At 38.4% G+C, this 16,532-nt stretch overlaps 1 protein-coding gene across 13 annotated transcripts in view; it reads right to left on the bottom strand.

The window, feature by feature from the left end:
- The window catches only part of farp2 (FERM, RhoGEF and pleckstrin domain protein 2), a 178,736-nt gene that overhangs the window by 41,324 nt on the left and 120,880 nt on the right, over positions 1-16,532 (bottom strand). For 6 of the 13 annotated variants that reach the window (XM_020044319.2, XM_013132847.3, XM_013132850.3 and 3 more), the window contains 3 exons: positions 14,906-14,995; positions 5,670-5,690; positions 4,045-4,127 (listed from right to left, as the gene is read on the bottom strand). In XM_020044319.2, the coding sequence (XP_019899878.1) occupies positions 4,045-4,127; positions 5,670-5,690; positions 14,906-14,995 (194 nt within the window). Of the gene's footprint in view, positions 1-4,044; positions 4,128-5,669; positions 5,691-14,905; positions 14,996-15,422; positions 15,457-16,532 lie in introns of those variants that run through there. The other 7 variants (XM_034293800.1, XM_034293801.1, XM_034293802.1 and 4 more) reach the window with 3 other exon arrangements.

The raw sequence follows: 16,532 nt of genomic DNA, 5'->3' as shown, positions 1-16,532 counted from the left end.
TGAGGTAGTCAGGAATGCTGGAATGTTTTTCAAACAGTCTTGAAGGAGTTCCTACTAGGGCTGTCAAAATGTGTTAACGCTTGCAATTAATGAAAATGCTTAAGCCATAGAAGTTTTTTGTCACCATTAACACATTTTTCTTTTTTGGAGACTCAAAACCAGTTATTGCACATTGATCATCACACTGATTTGCAACAGTATACAGGTAACTTTATTTGCCACTTGACTTGTGCTAGAGTGGTCCACAGAGCTTCAAATTAACTTTTTGCAGGACCACGTAAGCGGAGCCAGCCTAGAAAAGTAAATGTCTCTTACTGAGTACGTCCATCTGTCCCTGACTGACTGACTACCCCTTGTTAAATAGTGTAGTGGTTAGACACGTGGGCTACGGTACAACAGGTCTCGTGTTCGACTCCAGTAGAAGTCAACACACATGATGCCTAAGGTTCAGGACAGACAAAAACTGCGCTGGCTATAACTTTTTAGGAAGCCTAAAATAAAACAGTTCTGGCGGACATGAGGATTTGTTCAGGAAAGACAAACACTTTGCTGCCTACACGATTCTCTCGTCTTTTCACTTGACAAAAAAGTCAGTCATAAATATACCGTCACCTATATCGATAGATACTCAATTTCATTCCCGGATGGCTAATTAGCTACTAAAACAGCCAGTGGTAAAAGAGGATTTGTTCAGAATAGACAAATACTTCGCTGGCTACAACCTTCTGTAAACAAACCTTCCTAAAATGTAACTCTTTACTGTAGTGAAACAAGGCTTCATTAGCATTATTTTAGCAGCAGGATATTATGCTGGCAGCACTCAGATTTTCATTATCACAATAAAAGCCATCATTGACATTTAGGTCATATAGTTAATCTAGTATGTAAAAAAAAGAACAGGCAAGAACAACATTGGAACAGACATTAAACATAAAATGACAGACTAGCTTGACAGAAAAGATTGTAAACTATATCACCTCATATAATTCAATGATGGCTTTTATTTTGCTAAAGAAAATCTGAGTTAGCGCTGGTAGCATAATATCCTGCCGCTAGTAGAACGGCCATCACTAGTTTACTGTTATATTGCGACTATGTCTGGTGGATTTTTTACATGTCTTAGCATTTCTTCAGGATAGTCAAACACTTCGCTGGCTACACGATTCTCTCGTCTTTTCACTTGACATGGAAGTCCGTTTTCGTCACCTATATTGATACAGTAGTTATTGTATCAATGTCATAGATACTATGCATACTAGTTCATAGATACTATATGTGGTGGAGGTAAACATAAGAAACGTTACTCAGTTTAACACTATGGTTAATTGTGTCTAATGAAATATTCAAACTTGACTTCATGTTAATGCATAAAAACATTATATAATGTCAATATGCTATACTGACACCCGGCAAATGGTCAGCTCTGTGGTGTTGTGGTTAAAGACACAGCCTTTCACGTGGGCGAACTAGATTATAATCTTGAGATTGCAGCAATGATCAACACTTTCTATTGCGGGCCGGCTAAACTAGGCTTGCCTTGTTTCAATATAACAATGCAGAGAAGCCTATGCATTCATGTCGTGAACCATGTTTACTCACCCCTCGTCTGTGAATCCTGCCGTTAAATGGAGGGCTTACACTTTCAATAACAGCATGCCGTTTGTGTTTCAACAGGGTGTATCAGCACGTTAGTTCTCATATTAGAACACAGTCTGTACTAAGTTGGAAATTGGAATATCTACAAGAACAGCCGTGCCTTTTTCTGAAATTGATCCCTGTATGCTGTGCATGCACAAATCAACCTAATGACCTTGTTAAACATGGTAAATAATTTTATGTTGTTGCTAGCCTAACTACACATTAATTTAGTCGCCAGTCACATTTCAACTAAAACTTATTATAATCGTGGAACTAACAACTTCCATGTTAAGCATAAACAAATTACATATCTGATCCTAATTAATGTTTGTGTATAAACATTTTTGCCTACCTTATGCATTTGCCTATTTAAGTAATCTACCTTATGGCATTTGGAAATCATTTAAAAAATACAAGTATTTGGTTGTGGCCAAACACCTATCAAAAAAGCTACTTTTTTGCAGGCAATGACCTGATCCTCATTCTAACCACGTTGCAGCCTAAAGTACAATACATCAAAAAGCATAGGTGTGTTTGAGCATTGGATAACATTCCAGCAGCTTACCAGACAGAGGGGCTGATGGGTGTTTCTAACTGAATCCTAACATAGTTATTAATGTACTTGGTTCCTTGATCAAGAGCACAATGGTAGAAGATGGTAGAACTTTTAGATCATAGACTAGCAAATTTCTATTTAGATTCACATGGGATACCAATAGATTCTGCCAGTCATTGTGATCTTTTGAGGGAAGACATTTAAGGGCCATGACATACCCTGTTCTAAAGGACCGACTTGGAAAAAGACAGCTCCTGCACTTATTTCCTTTAAAATCAAGCACTGTCCATAGTTTACAATAAAACAATGTCTTTAACATTATGCACTGCTTTTTAAACAGAAAATAGTATATTTGCCATTAACAACTTACATTTATGCAATCGATCGCGATTAATTATTTTAAGAATTTGACAGCACTAGTACTGAGCACTTGTTTATTACCTTTTCTTCACGTTGTGGTCCAAGTTATCCAAACCATCTCAACTGGGTTGAGGTTGGGTGATGGTGGAGGCCATTTCACCTGATACAGCAACATCACTCTCCTTCTTGGTTAAATGGCCCTTTATGTTGTCCATAAAAACATATGATGATCCCACAAAGTGCAAACCAGACAAAATGCCGTATACCAGCAGGATGCTGTGGTAGCCATTCTTGTTAAGTGTTATACAATTCTGAAATAAATCAGTGTCACCAGCAAAGCACCTGCACACTATCACACCTCTTCCATGCTTCACAATGGGAACCACAGATGCGGAGATCATCTGTTCACCCACTTCGCAACTCACAAAAACACAGCGGTCAGAACCAAAAATCCAAACCAAATTTGGAATCAGACCAAATGCCTGACTTCCACCGGTCTAATTTCTCGTGTTCCATCCAAGCAAGTCTCTTCTTCTTATTGGTAACCTTCAGTAGTAGTTTCTTGGCAGCAATTATGTCTGTTACTTGAACACTGTGAGGCATTTATGTAAGCTGTAATCTGAGGTGCAGATAATTGCCAAATTCTGGGTCAGGTAACACTAATGAACTTACCCTCTGCAGCAGCGGTAGTTCTGGGTTTTTTATTTACGGTGACGGGCATGAGAACCAGTTTCATGATTGCACATGATGGTTTTTGTGACTGCAGTTTCAAAGTTCTTGAAATGTTCAGAACTGACTGACCTTAATGTCTTAAAGTAATGATTGACTGTCGTTTGTCTTTGCTTACTTGAGCTGTTTATTAACATAATATGAACTACTACAGTACAGACATAATGGTCTTTTTTATGTCAACCCTAACTGGTCACAACAAGCTAAAATGCATGGTAAAAAACTCCACAAATTAACTTTTAACAAAGCACATCTGTTAACTGAAATGCATTCCAGGTGACTACCTCATGAAAGTGGTTAAGAGAATGCCAAAAGAGTACAAAGCCATTTCCAAGGAAAATGGTGGAAACTTTGAAAAATCTACAATATGAAATGAATTTTGATATATTTAACACTTTTTTGGTTACTATATGATTCCATGTGTTATTTCATAATTATGATGTTTTCATTATTATTCTACAATGTGGAAAATAAATAAAATAAATGATTGAGGGTAGGTCTGTCCATACGTTTGCTGGTAGCCTATACATATATATGTGTGTGGATACATGTGTGGCATTATATATATGCTATTTTAAGCTTTAATTGACAGGAAAGTAATGAAGGATAGAGTTTTCGCTGAAAAAGCAGAGAGTCAGATTTAAACCCATGCTGCAGCAGTGTATGTATTCAGGTGGTAGCAGCTTAGACCACTTGAACACCTTATGCTACAGAGACTGAATTTTTAAACCCTGGGCATGTGTGTTATGTCTCTGTCCTACCTGGCTGCCACCACGATAGTCCTCTGGGCAGAGTAGATTGTAAAACAGTGCGGGACAGACCATTCATTCTCACTCTCCTCCACCTCAGGATGGAAGGGAGGCATGAAAAAAAGGGAGAATTATGAGAGACACAGTAAGATGGGTAATAAAGTGCAAACATTTGCCTTTGCAGAGACTCTACTGGTAAAACATTTTTAAACAGTAATTACATTATAAAATCATGCAAATTTTAGCCACTATTAGCGCCTTTTTTGACTAAACGTGGGTGCCAGTAATCTTAGTGATAGTTCTGCTATAAATACATTGGAAAAAAGTGGAAAAGTTTTCTTTTCTTCTGTAATTCAAATCTAAAAGTGACACCATATATTCAAGAATCTTTACACAAAGTGAAACATTTCAAGCCTTTTTTGTTTCAATCTTAATGATTCCGGTTTTCAGATCATGGATTTTCAAATCCAGTAAACCAAAATATAAGAATAAAAAATGTAGAATACAGAAATGTCAACATGAGAAGAGCTCTAATAAGCTAATTAACTCAAAACACCTACAAAGTAGGTGAATTTATGTACTCAATATTTGGTCTGGGCTCCTTTTGCCTAATTAACAATAGCCTCTTTATCAAACTTTTGAATTTAGCAATTGCTAGATGTTAAGTTTATAAAAGCAAGTCTCTGTAGTTAACCTTTTGTGTAGGGAATTAAGAGACCAGTCCATCAGACACATCAATTACAAATGTATTTCTGTCACTGGGAGATAGCTATGACACATTTGCATAAGCATTTGCCAATGTGCACTGCAGTGTTGGAAATAAGGCTCCCACCAGCCCCATCAATGTTTTTTTTTTCTATAATCCTGGTAATTGCATATACCACAGAAATATTTTGGGATGCTACGATTGTAGGAAAAAATATATAACGCCCAGCCCTAACATGAACAGTCCCACATAGATGCTGGGACAAACTCAGAACTTTAGCTGTCAATGTGGGTATAACCCTATACCTAAAGCATTCCATAAAGTATTTATAACAGATTCTAAAATATTACACTTGTAGACCTGGATGTAATTAGGAAATAATTTTTGATCACGGAAATAAGTGTGTGTAATGAATTGTCTCATTTAAAAAGATGAGGAACAAGATATGAAGGAAAAAAAATGTGTTACAGCACACTGGAGTGAACAAAGTGTTGCTGTACTGTGAAAACAATACATTACAATAAATCTGAAAAATGTCCAACCAACGTCCAGCCAAGACACCCTAATTGTTCCTGTAAGTTGCTCTTAATGAAAGGGACAGGGGAGTAGATTTAGGGGTGGTGGGAGGTGGACGGTTATAACCGCCCCAATATTACACATTACAGACAGGTCCACCACCCAGAATTAAACGGAAAATCCCAGGATTCATTGAACCGGACCCCGCAAATATGCTATAAAAACTATAATATTAAATGCTGTTGGGAAAGATTTCTATGGATCAGTAGGACAGGACTCTTACCCATCTTGTCAGAGCCCAGTTATAAAGCACTGTTTTGTCTACATGAACACGATAAAGGGAAAATGGGGTGGGGCTAACTAGCCAACAGACCAAAGTACAGTAGAAGAGTAGGCTTTAACCATGAATACTCACCGGTGCATCCAGTACTATGAGCTGCAGCCATGGTGAAGTGAAGAAGCAAAGACTGAAGTTAGGAGAGCCTCATCGAAGACTAGTCAACTAGACTCAGCCCATCCCCCACACTGAACCTCCATCCCCAACTTCAAACATACAAGCTAAATGATATAGCCCCAACTCCCTCTAACCTCCCTGAACTAACTGCCACACACCCAACCTCTTGATCCCCAACTCAACACACTAACACAATTTATTACACAATTTCGCTAAACTCATAACCCTAACACAACCTCCCCAACGCACACTTCGGTTATGTAAATACAGATTTCGCTCATATATTTCCAGTGGCAAGGTGGCGGTCCGTGACAAGGCATGCCTCGTTATTGACCTTATTCACCGCGCCTCCATCTTGAAATCCAAAACGAGGCTAGGGGGTACACTCTAAACCGGAAGTTCATTGACAGAGCGCAGCAGCGGGCGTCTGTCATCATGGCGATACATGTGTGGACATCAAATCTTTCATGTCTTCCCGAAATAACAGTGGACTATGTCGAAAAATGGGCCAATAAGGACTGCATGATTCCCTGGGATGTTTTGCTGAAAGGATACAGCAACTGGTTTTAGGGATACGTGCACGACGTGGAAGGTAATGCACGTGACAACATTACAAGCTGATGCTAAGCATTGTTAAGATATATTAACCACACCAGACTGACTGTTATTTTGAGTGTTAACAAAAAATTATTTTACAGACAGTCAAGAGGAGCGAGACAGTCAGTGTGAGAGCTAAGTCTTTTCGCTCAATGCGAAAAAACGAGGCACCTTACAACATTCAGGTATCATGACTGTGGATAAACTGCTCAGTTTGCGGAGTGGTAGCACTGCTAGAACAAATACGCTAGCTAAACGTTCAAATGTTCATCTTGATCGTTCATATCAACAGTTCATCTTGATCGTTCATATCAGCAGTTCATCTTTCCATGCTAGACTAAAAATAACATGTTATGTGCAGTTGATGTGATCTTTAGCTAAAAGTCTATTGGACCCATCAGTCAAAATATCTTGTTTCCAATGTGTCACTACAAAGCAAGGCAGGGTGCTACTGTTGGTTATTAAAATTAATAAATATTAAGTATAAGTTAATTTGTTTACATGTTACGTAGGGTTGGAGAAGGTACTATTCAGGTCTAACAGGTAACACAGATGCTAAAAACGAATCAGTAATGTCGTCTACTGGGATGCAAAAACCCAGTAAAATGGATGTTACTGTTTATACGTAGTTGTGTGCTTAACATGGTCTAGATTAGCAATGGTTATTATCATAAACATGCACAGATCACGTCTTGTTTATATTTTGCTGTAAGTCACGGCGGAATGGACGTTAGCTGCCCAGGCTAGTAAAAAGAGCAACAACTTGCTTAACGTTACCCCCAAATCAGCCCTTTGCTTGTTATAACTTAAAAAGGACCGGTTCGTGGCTAATCAAGTCATGTCTATTTAGTCAGAAGGTTTAGCTAGCTATCTCTATGACAGTTAACGTAAATATGGCTAACGTTAGCATCGTAAACTAATGTTAATATCTTACCTTGAAATGGCGACCGGGATCTCTTCTTATTTTATAAATCCATTCACGGCAAAGTACATGATCTTTGGGGAAACGATGGAAGGTTTGACCTGTATAGGATTTCTTTCTCTTTGAAGACGTACATTTGGGAACACAGTCAGTCTGGTGTGGTTAATATATCTTAACAATGCTTAGCATCAGCTTGTAATATTGTCACGTCCTGTTGTTTTATCTAGCTAACAAGCTAACTTTAAAAGTAACGTTAACTAATGTTGATTTCAGAAAAAAAGCTGTGATCGTCTGTGCATTACCTTCCACGTCGTGCACATATCCCTTAAACCAGTTGCTGTATCCTTTCAGCAAAACATCCCGGGGAATCATGCAGTCCTTATTGGCCCATTTTTCGACATAGTCCACTGTTATTTCGGGAAGACATGAAAGATTTGATGTCCACACAGGTATCGCCATGATGACAGACGCCCGCTGCTGCGCTCTGTCAATGAACTTCCGGTTTAGAGTGTACCCCCTAGCCTCGCTTTGGATTTCAAGATGGAGGCGCCGTGAATAAGGTCAATACCACGGCATGTTCCAGTGCCATGCGGCAAAAACAAAAACATAAAATAAAAAATACAAATGGCCACCAGGGGGCCATCTATGAGACCGTCGACACCAACTTGAAACTGCTGTCATTAAAACAATGTGGTGTTTACTGCTTTTAATTCAAACCTGCGTCTGTTTTTAGATGGCCAGAAAAAAATTTCTAATAAGCTGAATATTGTGTACTATAATCCTATTCATGGATTGCTATGTTTGATTCCATAAACTCCCAACTGTCACACAACCTCTGACATTACTGAATCATATTTGTGTAAAGAAATACATAGTTTATTACACTTCACTTTGTTTTAAGTTTTAATGATTTAATTTAACTGTTATTTCTGAGAACGTAAATATAATAATAGGTTTACACACATAGCATAAATATTTTCTTTTATCACAATTATTTAAACTTTGACAGGGCCAAATGGAATTATAGCTGTCGATTACGACAGTCAGGGTCGGGAAGGTTACTTTTTAAATGTAATCCTTTACAGTTACAAGTCACCTGTCCACATTTGTAATCAGTAATGTAACTTTTTGATTACTCAAACTCAGTAACATAATCCGATTACTTTGAATTACTTTTAGATTACTTTAATATTAAGAGGCATTAGAAAACAAATAGGAACAGCCTATAACCAATTGAACATATTTTGCAGGATCAATCAATGTTAGAGTTTACCTAGCTGGCCAAAAACTGAAATTGCATAAACTTGTGTACACTAAATCTGCAGTAGTCAGATGTTTTTCTCCACAACCACAAACATTGTCAAAACGTAGCAAAATCCCCAGGTACGCGAACGCACATTTAAAATCTTGAACACCCGCACACAAATAAATTTTACCCACGTGAACGTAACCTGCGATTATTAAGCCCACCAGTGATGGATTTTCATAACAAATGAAATAAATAAACTGTGATTATATTCAATGTGGTCAGCAGCCAATGATAACCACAATTTTCTGAGATGCAAAGTAAAAGCAGGATCACATGGCCTACCTGTATGGACGGAGTTGAGGTGGCTGCGTCCAATGCAAATCATCATCCTTTGGCAAAGTGCTTCCCAACACATTTTCTCTCCAAATGTCGTGATAAATTCCTTATAATGTTTTATCTTGAAGGTAGCGCCATGTTACAGCTATCAAACAGTTGCCTAATCTTCTAAACAATTCCTGTCTTAGTTGTTTAGTGCAACGCTTCCTGGCTGTGTTTTTTGGTGCGTTTGACAAATAGACCTTGAAACACCAGGTAGGCCTATCGCCTATCATTGTTCTGAGAAAGATGCGTAGAGTGGATAACTAAATCACATTATATATGTGTAGGCTTATATTATCGTAGAAACACTGTTTTTACCAATTAAACTAGCGCTTCCTTGGTCACTAATCTGGTTATGCACGCCCACCTTTGAACGCATGATGATCACACCCAACAACTAAGGCGCGCAATTGTCATTTTGGTTCAAATAACGATGTTTTTAAAACATTATATAAAAAATGCTGCATGTCATAATTATTTTGCAGCATGTCATAAATATTATTTACAATTGAAGTAATCCAAAAGTAATCATATATTTTTTCAAAAGTATCTGTAATCTGATTACAATATTTGAGTTGGTAATGTAAGGGATTAGAGTTACTGTTTTTTGTAATCCGTTACATGTAACAGATTACCGTTACTCCCCAACTCTGACGACAATAAAAACATCAAAGTAATGAGAAATTACTTTTCACACCACATTTCTTTGATAAAGTACTATATGTCACAGTAGACCCAAACGAAAATATAATTCAAGTATTTAACACACCGCATTTATATGAATGACGTTTCGGTTGTTAAACGGAAGGACGTTTCGGTTATTAAATGGGCAACAGGCTACACATTCAACCCATCATTGTTTAATGAATATTTTCAGAGGTAAAGAATGATTGATTAAAAAACAATTCTAATAAAATGGCATTTGAACAGAGCATGTAATTAATTTTTTTAAAGATGACTAAAGTCGACACATTACTGTTAATCACTCATTAAACCAAGGAGAGAGAAGGGTGAGACAACGTGCTTGTTACAACATTTGTACTGTCACTTACCTAATCAGTTAACACTAGAACAGCCAGATAAATTATATGAAGAAGAATTTCATTGTTTTTTATTGAAGGTCTTATAAAACATTAGAAGAAAAAAAAAAGACTGCTTCAAAGAACACAGGCTATAGTATTTTAATTAGTTTAATAAGGCACAAAACATCTATAAAATTGAAAATCCACTACATTTAAATTCTTGATAGATAAATCCTTTAGAGTTTTTTTATTACTAGGCCCAATACAGATAAACCGATTTGCATAAAGCTAACCTAATGTCAAGGATATAATTTTTATTTAATTTGACAAAAAGTGTATTACTGTATAACCTTTGATGAATTACAGAGGAAGCTCGATCATCTTCATGGTTCTATAAAATATTTCGCAAAATTTCATATAATTAGATTATATGTTCCATATTTTTTTTCTCTCCTAATAAAAAAAGGAAATTCATGAATAAGACTGCAATAGAGGTGAAAAGGATTTTATCCTGCTGCATATGATCATTATTGATCAACTATGTCATCAATAATGTACATCTTCATTCTCATTGTTAAGTTACACATTCAACCAGAAAGAGTATTAACTTTTGCCCATTCAGAGTGATTAACGCCTGCCTGGTTACCAACATCTGCCCAGATCTACGCCAATAATGCCTACGCCAATAGGCATTTGAGTTTGTAATGAAAATAAAACTGCCATTTTGAAAGCTACACACTCCTCCTTGTTTGACTTTCCTTAATATAGGCATATATTACATTGTTCCGTTGTTCCGAATTCTAAATTCACAAATGGAAAACTATTTAAATAGTTTTTTAACCTGTTTTCTGACTAAATCTGCCATCAGAACTTGGCGTTGGTACACAGGCAGCCGCTTATAGTACCCAGTTGCTATTCACTCACTAAATGCATAAAGTCAATGGATGAATATGTGATACTCCCGGATAAATGATAGAACCTTGGTTGAATTTGAACGAACTTAAAAAGAAAACACAATAAGATTTCTAAGACCATTCAAAAATGTAATTTGGTTATTGAAGCATTATATAAACAATATAAGCACCTCGACAATTCAACATATGTATCACACTTTGTTTTTCAATAGGAGATTCAGCTTCTTGTGTAGGCTAACTCATCAAAAGTAAATCTAAAATGTAAATCTAAATAATTATTAATGAAATGAAATACCAGACATTCTTTACCAATCACCAATTAGCAATTCAACAAAGGTATAACACACACTACTGTTTTTATTAGAGAGAAACAAAATCACATACCTATCATCTCTCTTAGAATTTTCCCAGTTTTTTGCACATTCACACATCCCACACATCCCACATATATTGTTCTTAATTGTTTCACTTGTAAATGTTTTGCACTCTTCTATTTGCACTTCTGGTTGGATGCTAACTGCATTTCGTTATACTGTACTTGTTCAATGACAATAAACTGAACCTAATCCAATCTAATGAATAGCAATGAAATAGTAATGATGGCAAGGGATGAATGAGCGATAACCCTCTGATCAGCCTAGACACACTTATGCATGTGACTCAAGTGTAATAATGAAGAATGATGATGAGGTTAGAAATGGTATATAATCTGAACTCGGTGAGCAAGTCCAAACACTAAGGCAAAATTTAAAGCATTTAGTTCACAATCAACCCAATGATCCGATGCCCTGACAGTACTGCAGATGCTGCAAAATTTAGATGAGATGGAGTCGGTTGGAGGATCAGAAACAGATCCCGAAATCAATGGGTCGGATATTGGGTCTTCATCTAAAAAGGAGCCACCACCTCTAATGCCTGAGCCGCCTCACAAAAAAAAATAAACAAGTACCAACGATGACCGCAAATGCCACTGCCAGACAGTACTGTAAGTTACCCTTCGATCATCCTTTTACTCTGCTAATCGAATTTACATTAAAAAAAATGTTGTTATTCATGTATGCCATGGTCTGGTAAGCAAGGAGCCTAGGCGCAGGATGAATAGCAAAACAAGGGGTTTACAAAGCTGAAAAGTGTAATGCGTAATACAAACAATGAAGGCCAAAACATCTCTAACTGATACAAAAGAGCAAGTGCAATGGACGTGGGAAAACAACGGACAACTAGCAGACAATACTCCACTAAGACACTGACAAACACAAGGGCAGTTATAGGCTGTAGAAGCGAGGATCCGGTGTGCATAATCATGGGAAGTAATGTGCGTAATAGTGGGGAATCCGGGGTGTTCCATGAATGCGGTGCTAAAAGCTGGAAGAATGGACGATGGTAGCTAATAGGCCAGCGGCAGGGAGCAATGTATTCGAGCTTCCCCAGAGGGAGGTGTGATCACGGGAGGCACCGTGACAGTGTAGACTACTGTAAATCATCCTATGATCACCCTTTTACTCTAATTAAATAACAAATAAAATTCATTGAATAATACACTGCATTGTTTTTACTTGGAGAGAATGAAAATAGTAGTGGTTCCCAACTCCGGTCCTCGAGTACCCCCAACAGCACACATTTGTAATGCAGTCTTGGACAAGCACACCCAATTCAACTAAATGAGAGCCTGATAATTAGATGACGAGTGGAGTCAGCTTTGCTTGGCTGGGGCTACAATGAAAATGTGTACTTTTGGGGGTGTTTAAGGACCGTAGTTGGGAACCACTGGCATACAGTATAGCCTACTGTAGGTTTTAAAGTCAATTTGCGAATTGTAATAAGATGTGTTCTTCTACCATACTATACTCCAAAACCATGATCTAAGAAGCTGTGATTTGTATTATTTGTATTATTATTAAGATAATTCAAGTGTTTAAGCAAACAGTATTTATTTTTGTGTAGGCTATTAGTGGATTTCTTTATACAAATATTTTGTAATCATAGCAGTGATTATGCAACTGGAAACATTTCGCTTTAAAATGGAACCTGTTAAGTTAGGAGCTGTAATGTTAGTAACATTGAAGACATTGTGTGCTACTATTGTTAAGAAAATTATTTTCAAGAACTAATACTATTTTCAGCATTCTAGCTCCCCAATGAGTTTGGAATAGTGCAATCACAGTTTGACACAATCTAACGCATATTGACGCAATCTACCTGATCTTACCGCGGTAAGAAAACGCTGTAATTAGATGAGCGACATATGTAATGAAATGCTCCATGTCTCCTGATCTGCACCTGGTTTAAGTTACATTTAAGTTTCATGCTTAAACTTTTCAGAAACATTCCTAAGAGTAGTGAGTGAACCCTTGCTCAGAGATATCCCATTTTCATTGTGTAACTTGCTGAATGAAATAGTCCCTCAAACATTTGTCATAATGCAACCCAGATAAAAGTAAATACAACTGTAAACGTACAATAGGGCAGCTAATTCCCAGGTTTTCCAGATGTCTCAGTTGGAAGATTCACAGAATAAGGAGGATATACAGTGAGGGAAACAATTATTGTATACCCCTGTTTGCCCACTGACAAAGAAATTATCAGTCTATAATAATTTTAATGGTAGGTTTATTTGAACAGTGAGAGACAGAAAAACAACAAAAAATTCCAGAAAAACGCATGTCAAAAATTGTATACATTTATTTGCATTTTAATGAGTGAAATAAGTCTTTGACCCCTCTGCAAAACATGACTTAGTATTTAGTGGCAAAACCCTTGTTGGCAATCACAGACTTCATACTTTTCTTGTTGTAGGCCACCAGGTTTGCACACATCTCAGGAGGGATTTTGTCCCACTCTTCTTTGCAGATGTTCTCCAAGTCATTAAGGTTTCGAGGCTGATGTTTGGTTACTCGAACCTTCAGCTCCCTCTGCAGATTTTCTATGGGATTGGCCAGGCCACTCCAGGACCTTAATGTGCTTCTTCTTGATCTATTCTTTTGTTGCCTTGGCCATGTGTTTGGGTCATTGTCATTCTGGAATACCCATCCACAACCCATTTTCAATGCCCTGGCTGAGGGAAGGAGGTTCTCACCCAAGATTTGACGGTACATGGCCCAATCCATCGTCCCTTTGATGCAGTGAAGTTTTCCTGTCCCCTTAGCAGAAAAAGACCCCCAAACATAATGTTTCCATCTCCATGTTTGACGGTGGGGATGGTGTTCTTGGGGTCATAGGCAGCATTCCTCCTCCTCCAAACACGGCAAGTTGAGTTGATACCTAAGAGCTCAATTTAGGTCTCATCTGACCCCCACACTTTCACTCAGGTCTCCTCTGAATCATTCAGATATTAATTGGCAAACTTCAGACGGGCCTGTACATGTGCTTTCTTGAGCAGGGGACCTTGCGGGCACTGCAGGATTTCAGTCCTTCACGGCATAGTGTGTTACCAATTGTTTTCTTGGTGACAATGGTCCCAGCTGCCTTAAGATCATTGACAAGATCCTCCCATGTAGTTCTGGGCTGATTCCTCATCATTCTCATGATCATTGCAACTCCACGAGGTGAGATCTTTCATGGAGCCGCAGACTGAGGGAGATTGACAGTTCTTTTGTGTTTATTCCATTTGCCAATAATCGCACCAACTGTTGTCACTTTCTCACCAAGCTGCTTGGCAATGGTCTTGTTGCCCATTCCAGCCTTGTGTAAGTCTACAATCTTGCCCCTGACATCCTTAGACAGCTCTTTGGTCTTGGCCATGGTGGAGAGTTTGGAATCTGATTGATTGATTCTGTGGACAGGTATCTTTTATACAGGTAACAAGCTGAGATTAGGAGCACTCCCTTTAAGAGTGTGCTCCTAATTTTTGCTCGTTACCTGTATAAAAGACAACTGGGAGCCAGAAATCTTTCTGATTGAGGGCATCAAATACTTATTTCACTCATTAAAATGCAAATCAATTTATAACACTGTTATTCTGTCTCTGACTGTTCAAATAAACCTACCAATTCTGAAATCGGAAAAAAGTGATATTTTCTTCCCGCAGTAAAAAGTAGTTAGATAAGAGCTAGATCAGAGACGTAGTAACTTCAGGGGTCAATAAGGTTAACTAATGACAGTCAGATTGTACTCACAATCATGCCATGCAGTGGCAGCTGGCCATGGACCTTGAACTGGTTTGTGGCTGTCACTCCTTTACTGGTGTAAAGAAGCATGTCAGAGAACTAATAGGAAGGAAAGTAGACACCATGAGATACATTTTTCAGACATTATCCAGATGGGTTTCATTCATTTATCTACACTGCTCAAAAAAATTAAGGGAACTCATAAATCACACCGGGTCGTGATGAAGGAAATATATTAAAGATCTTTACTGTACATTGAGAACAAAATGACATAACAGTCAATGGAAACCAAAAACGAATGAGGGCTGGATTTAAACTCACACCGGTTGTTTCAACAACTCATAATGTGACTCAGTAGTGTGTATGGCCCCCATGTGCTGGTATGCACTCCAGACAATGTCTGGGCATGCTCCTGATGAGACGGTGGATGGTGTCCTGGGGGATCTCCTACCAGACCTGGATCATGGCATCAGTGAGCTCCTGGACAGTCTGTGGCATTACTTGGTGGCGTCGGATGCACCGATACATAATGTCCCAGAGGTTCTCAATTGGATTCAGGTCTGGGGAACGTGAGGCCCAGTCAATGGCATTGTCATCCAGGAACTGCCTACACACTCTGGCCAATCAATCAAATGTATTTATAAAGCCCTTTTTACAACAGCAGTTGTCACAAAGTGCTTTTACAGAAACACCCGGTCTTAAACCCCAAGGAGCAAACAACAGTAGTGTTGAATTTCAGTGGCTAGGAAAAACTCCCTAAGAAGGCCAAAATTTTGGAAGAAACCTAGAGAGGACCCAGGCAAAGAGGGGTGACCAGTCCTCTTCTGGCTGTGCCGGGTGAGATATTAAGGAATTGGAATAATTTATAAATGCATGTGGGCTAAATCCAGAGTCTATTTACATTTAGACTAGGTCAGTAGTATGACACTGTGGCCCTACACGGGGGAGGCCCCAGACAGGGCCCAACAGGCAGGAAATCAATCCACCCACATTGCCAGGCATCAACCAAAGGGACACCCACCAACCGCAACCACCCTGAATGAGGGCAGAGTATTGCCAGCAGAGTACATCCCAATTGCACAAGTGCGCAACAGAGAGTCAACAACAAGCCAGTGACTCTTCCCCCGAAAGGAAGGAGGGAGGGCATCCCAGTGGCAACGAGGGCCCACCTGGCAAGACAGCAAGGGTGGACAGTATCAAGCCTTTTGGTCACCTTCATGCCCCCGGGCCAGGCTACACCTAATCATAAACCGTGCTGTAGAGATTAGTTTTTAATAGACAAAAGTAAAACCTTAAAATCAGCCCTAACCCTAACAGGCAGCCAGTGTAAGGACGCTAGTACAGGAGTAATGTGTTAAAAAAATATATATTATAGTTAGGATTCTAGCAGCGTGTGCAGCACTTATTGAAGTTTATTGATTTGTCAGGGTAACCAGAAAGAAGAGCATTGCAGTAATCTAGTCTAGAAGTAATGAAAGCATGGATTAGTTTTTCTGCATCACTTTTTGATAGAAAGTTTCTGATTTTTGCAATGTTTCGAAGATGAAAATAAGCAACTCCAGACATATTTTATATGTTCATCAAAGGAGAGGTCAGGGTCAAGGGTAACGCAGAGGTTTCTTACAGTTTTTTGGGA

Source organism: Esox lucius, chromosome 8 (assembly GCF_011004845.1).
Source record: "Esox lucius isolate fEsoLuc1 chromosome 8, fEsoLuc1.pri, whole genome shotgun sequence".
Classification (NCBI taxonomy): Eukaryota; Metazoa; Chordata; class Actinopteri; order Esociformes; family Esocidae; genus Esox; species Esox lucius.
This window is presented reverse-complemented; position numbering and strand designations above follow the sequence as displayed.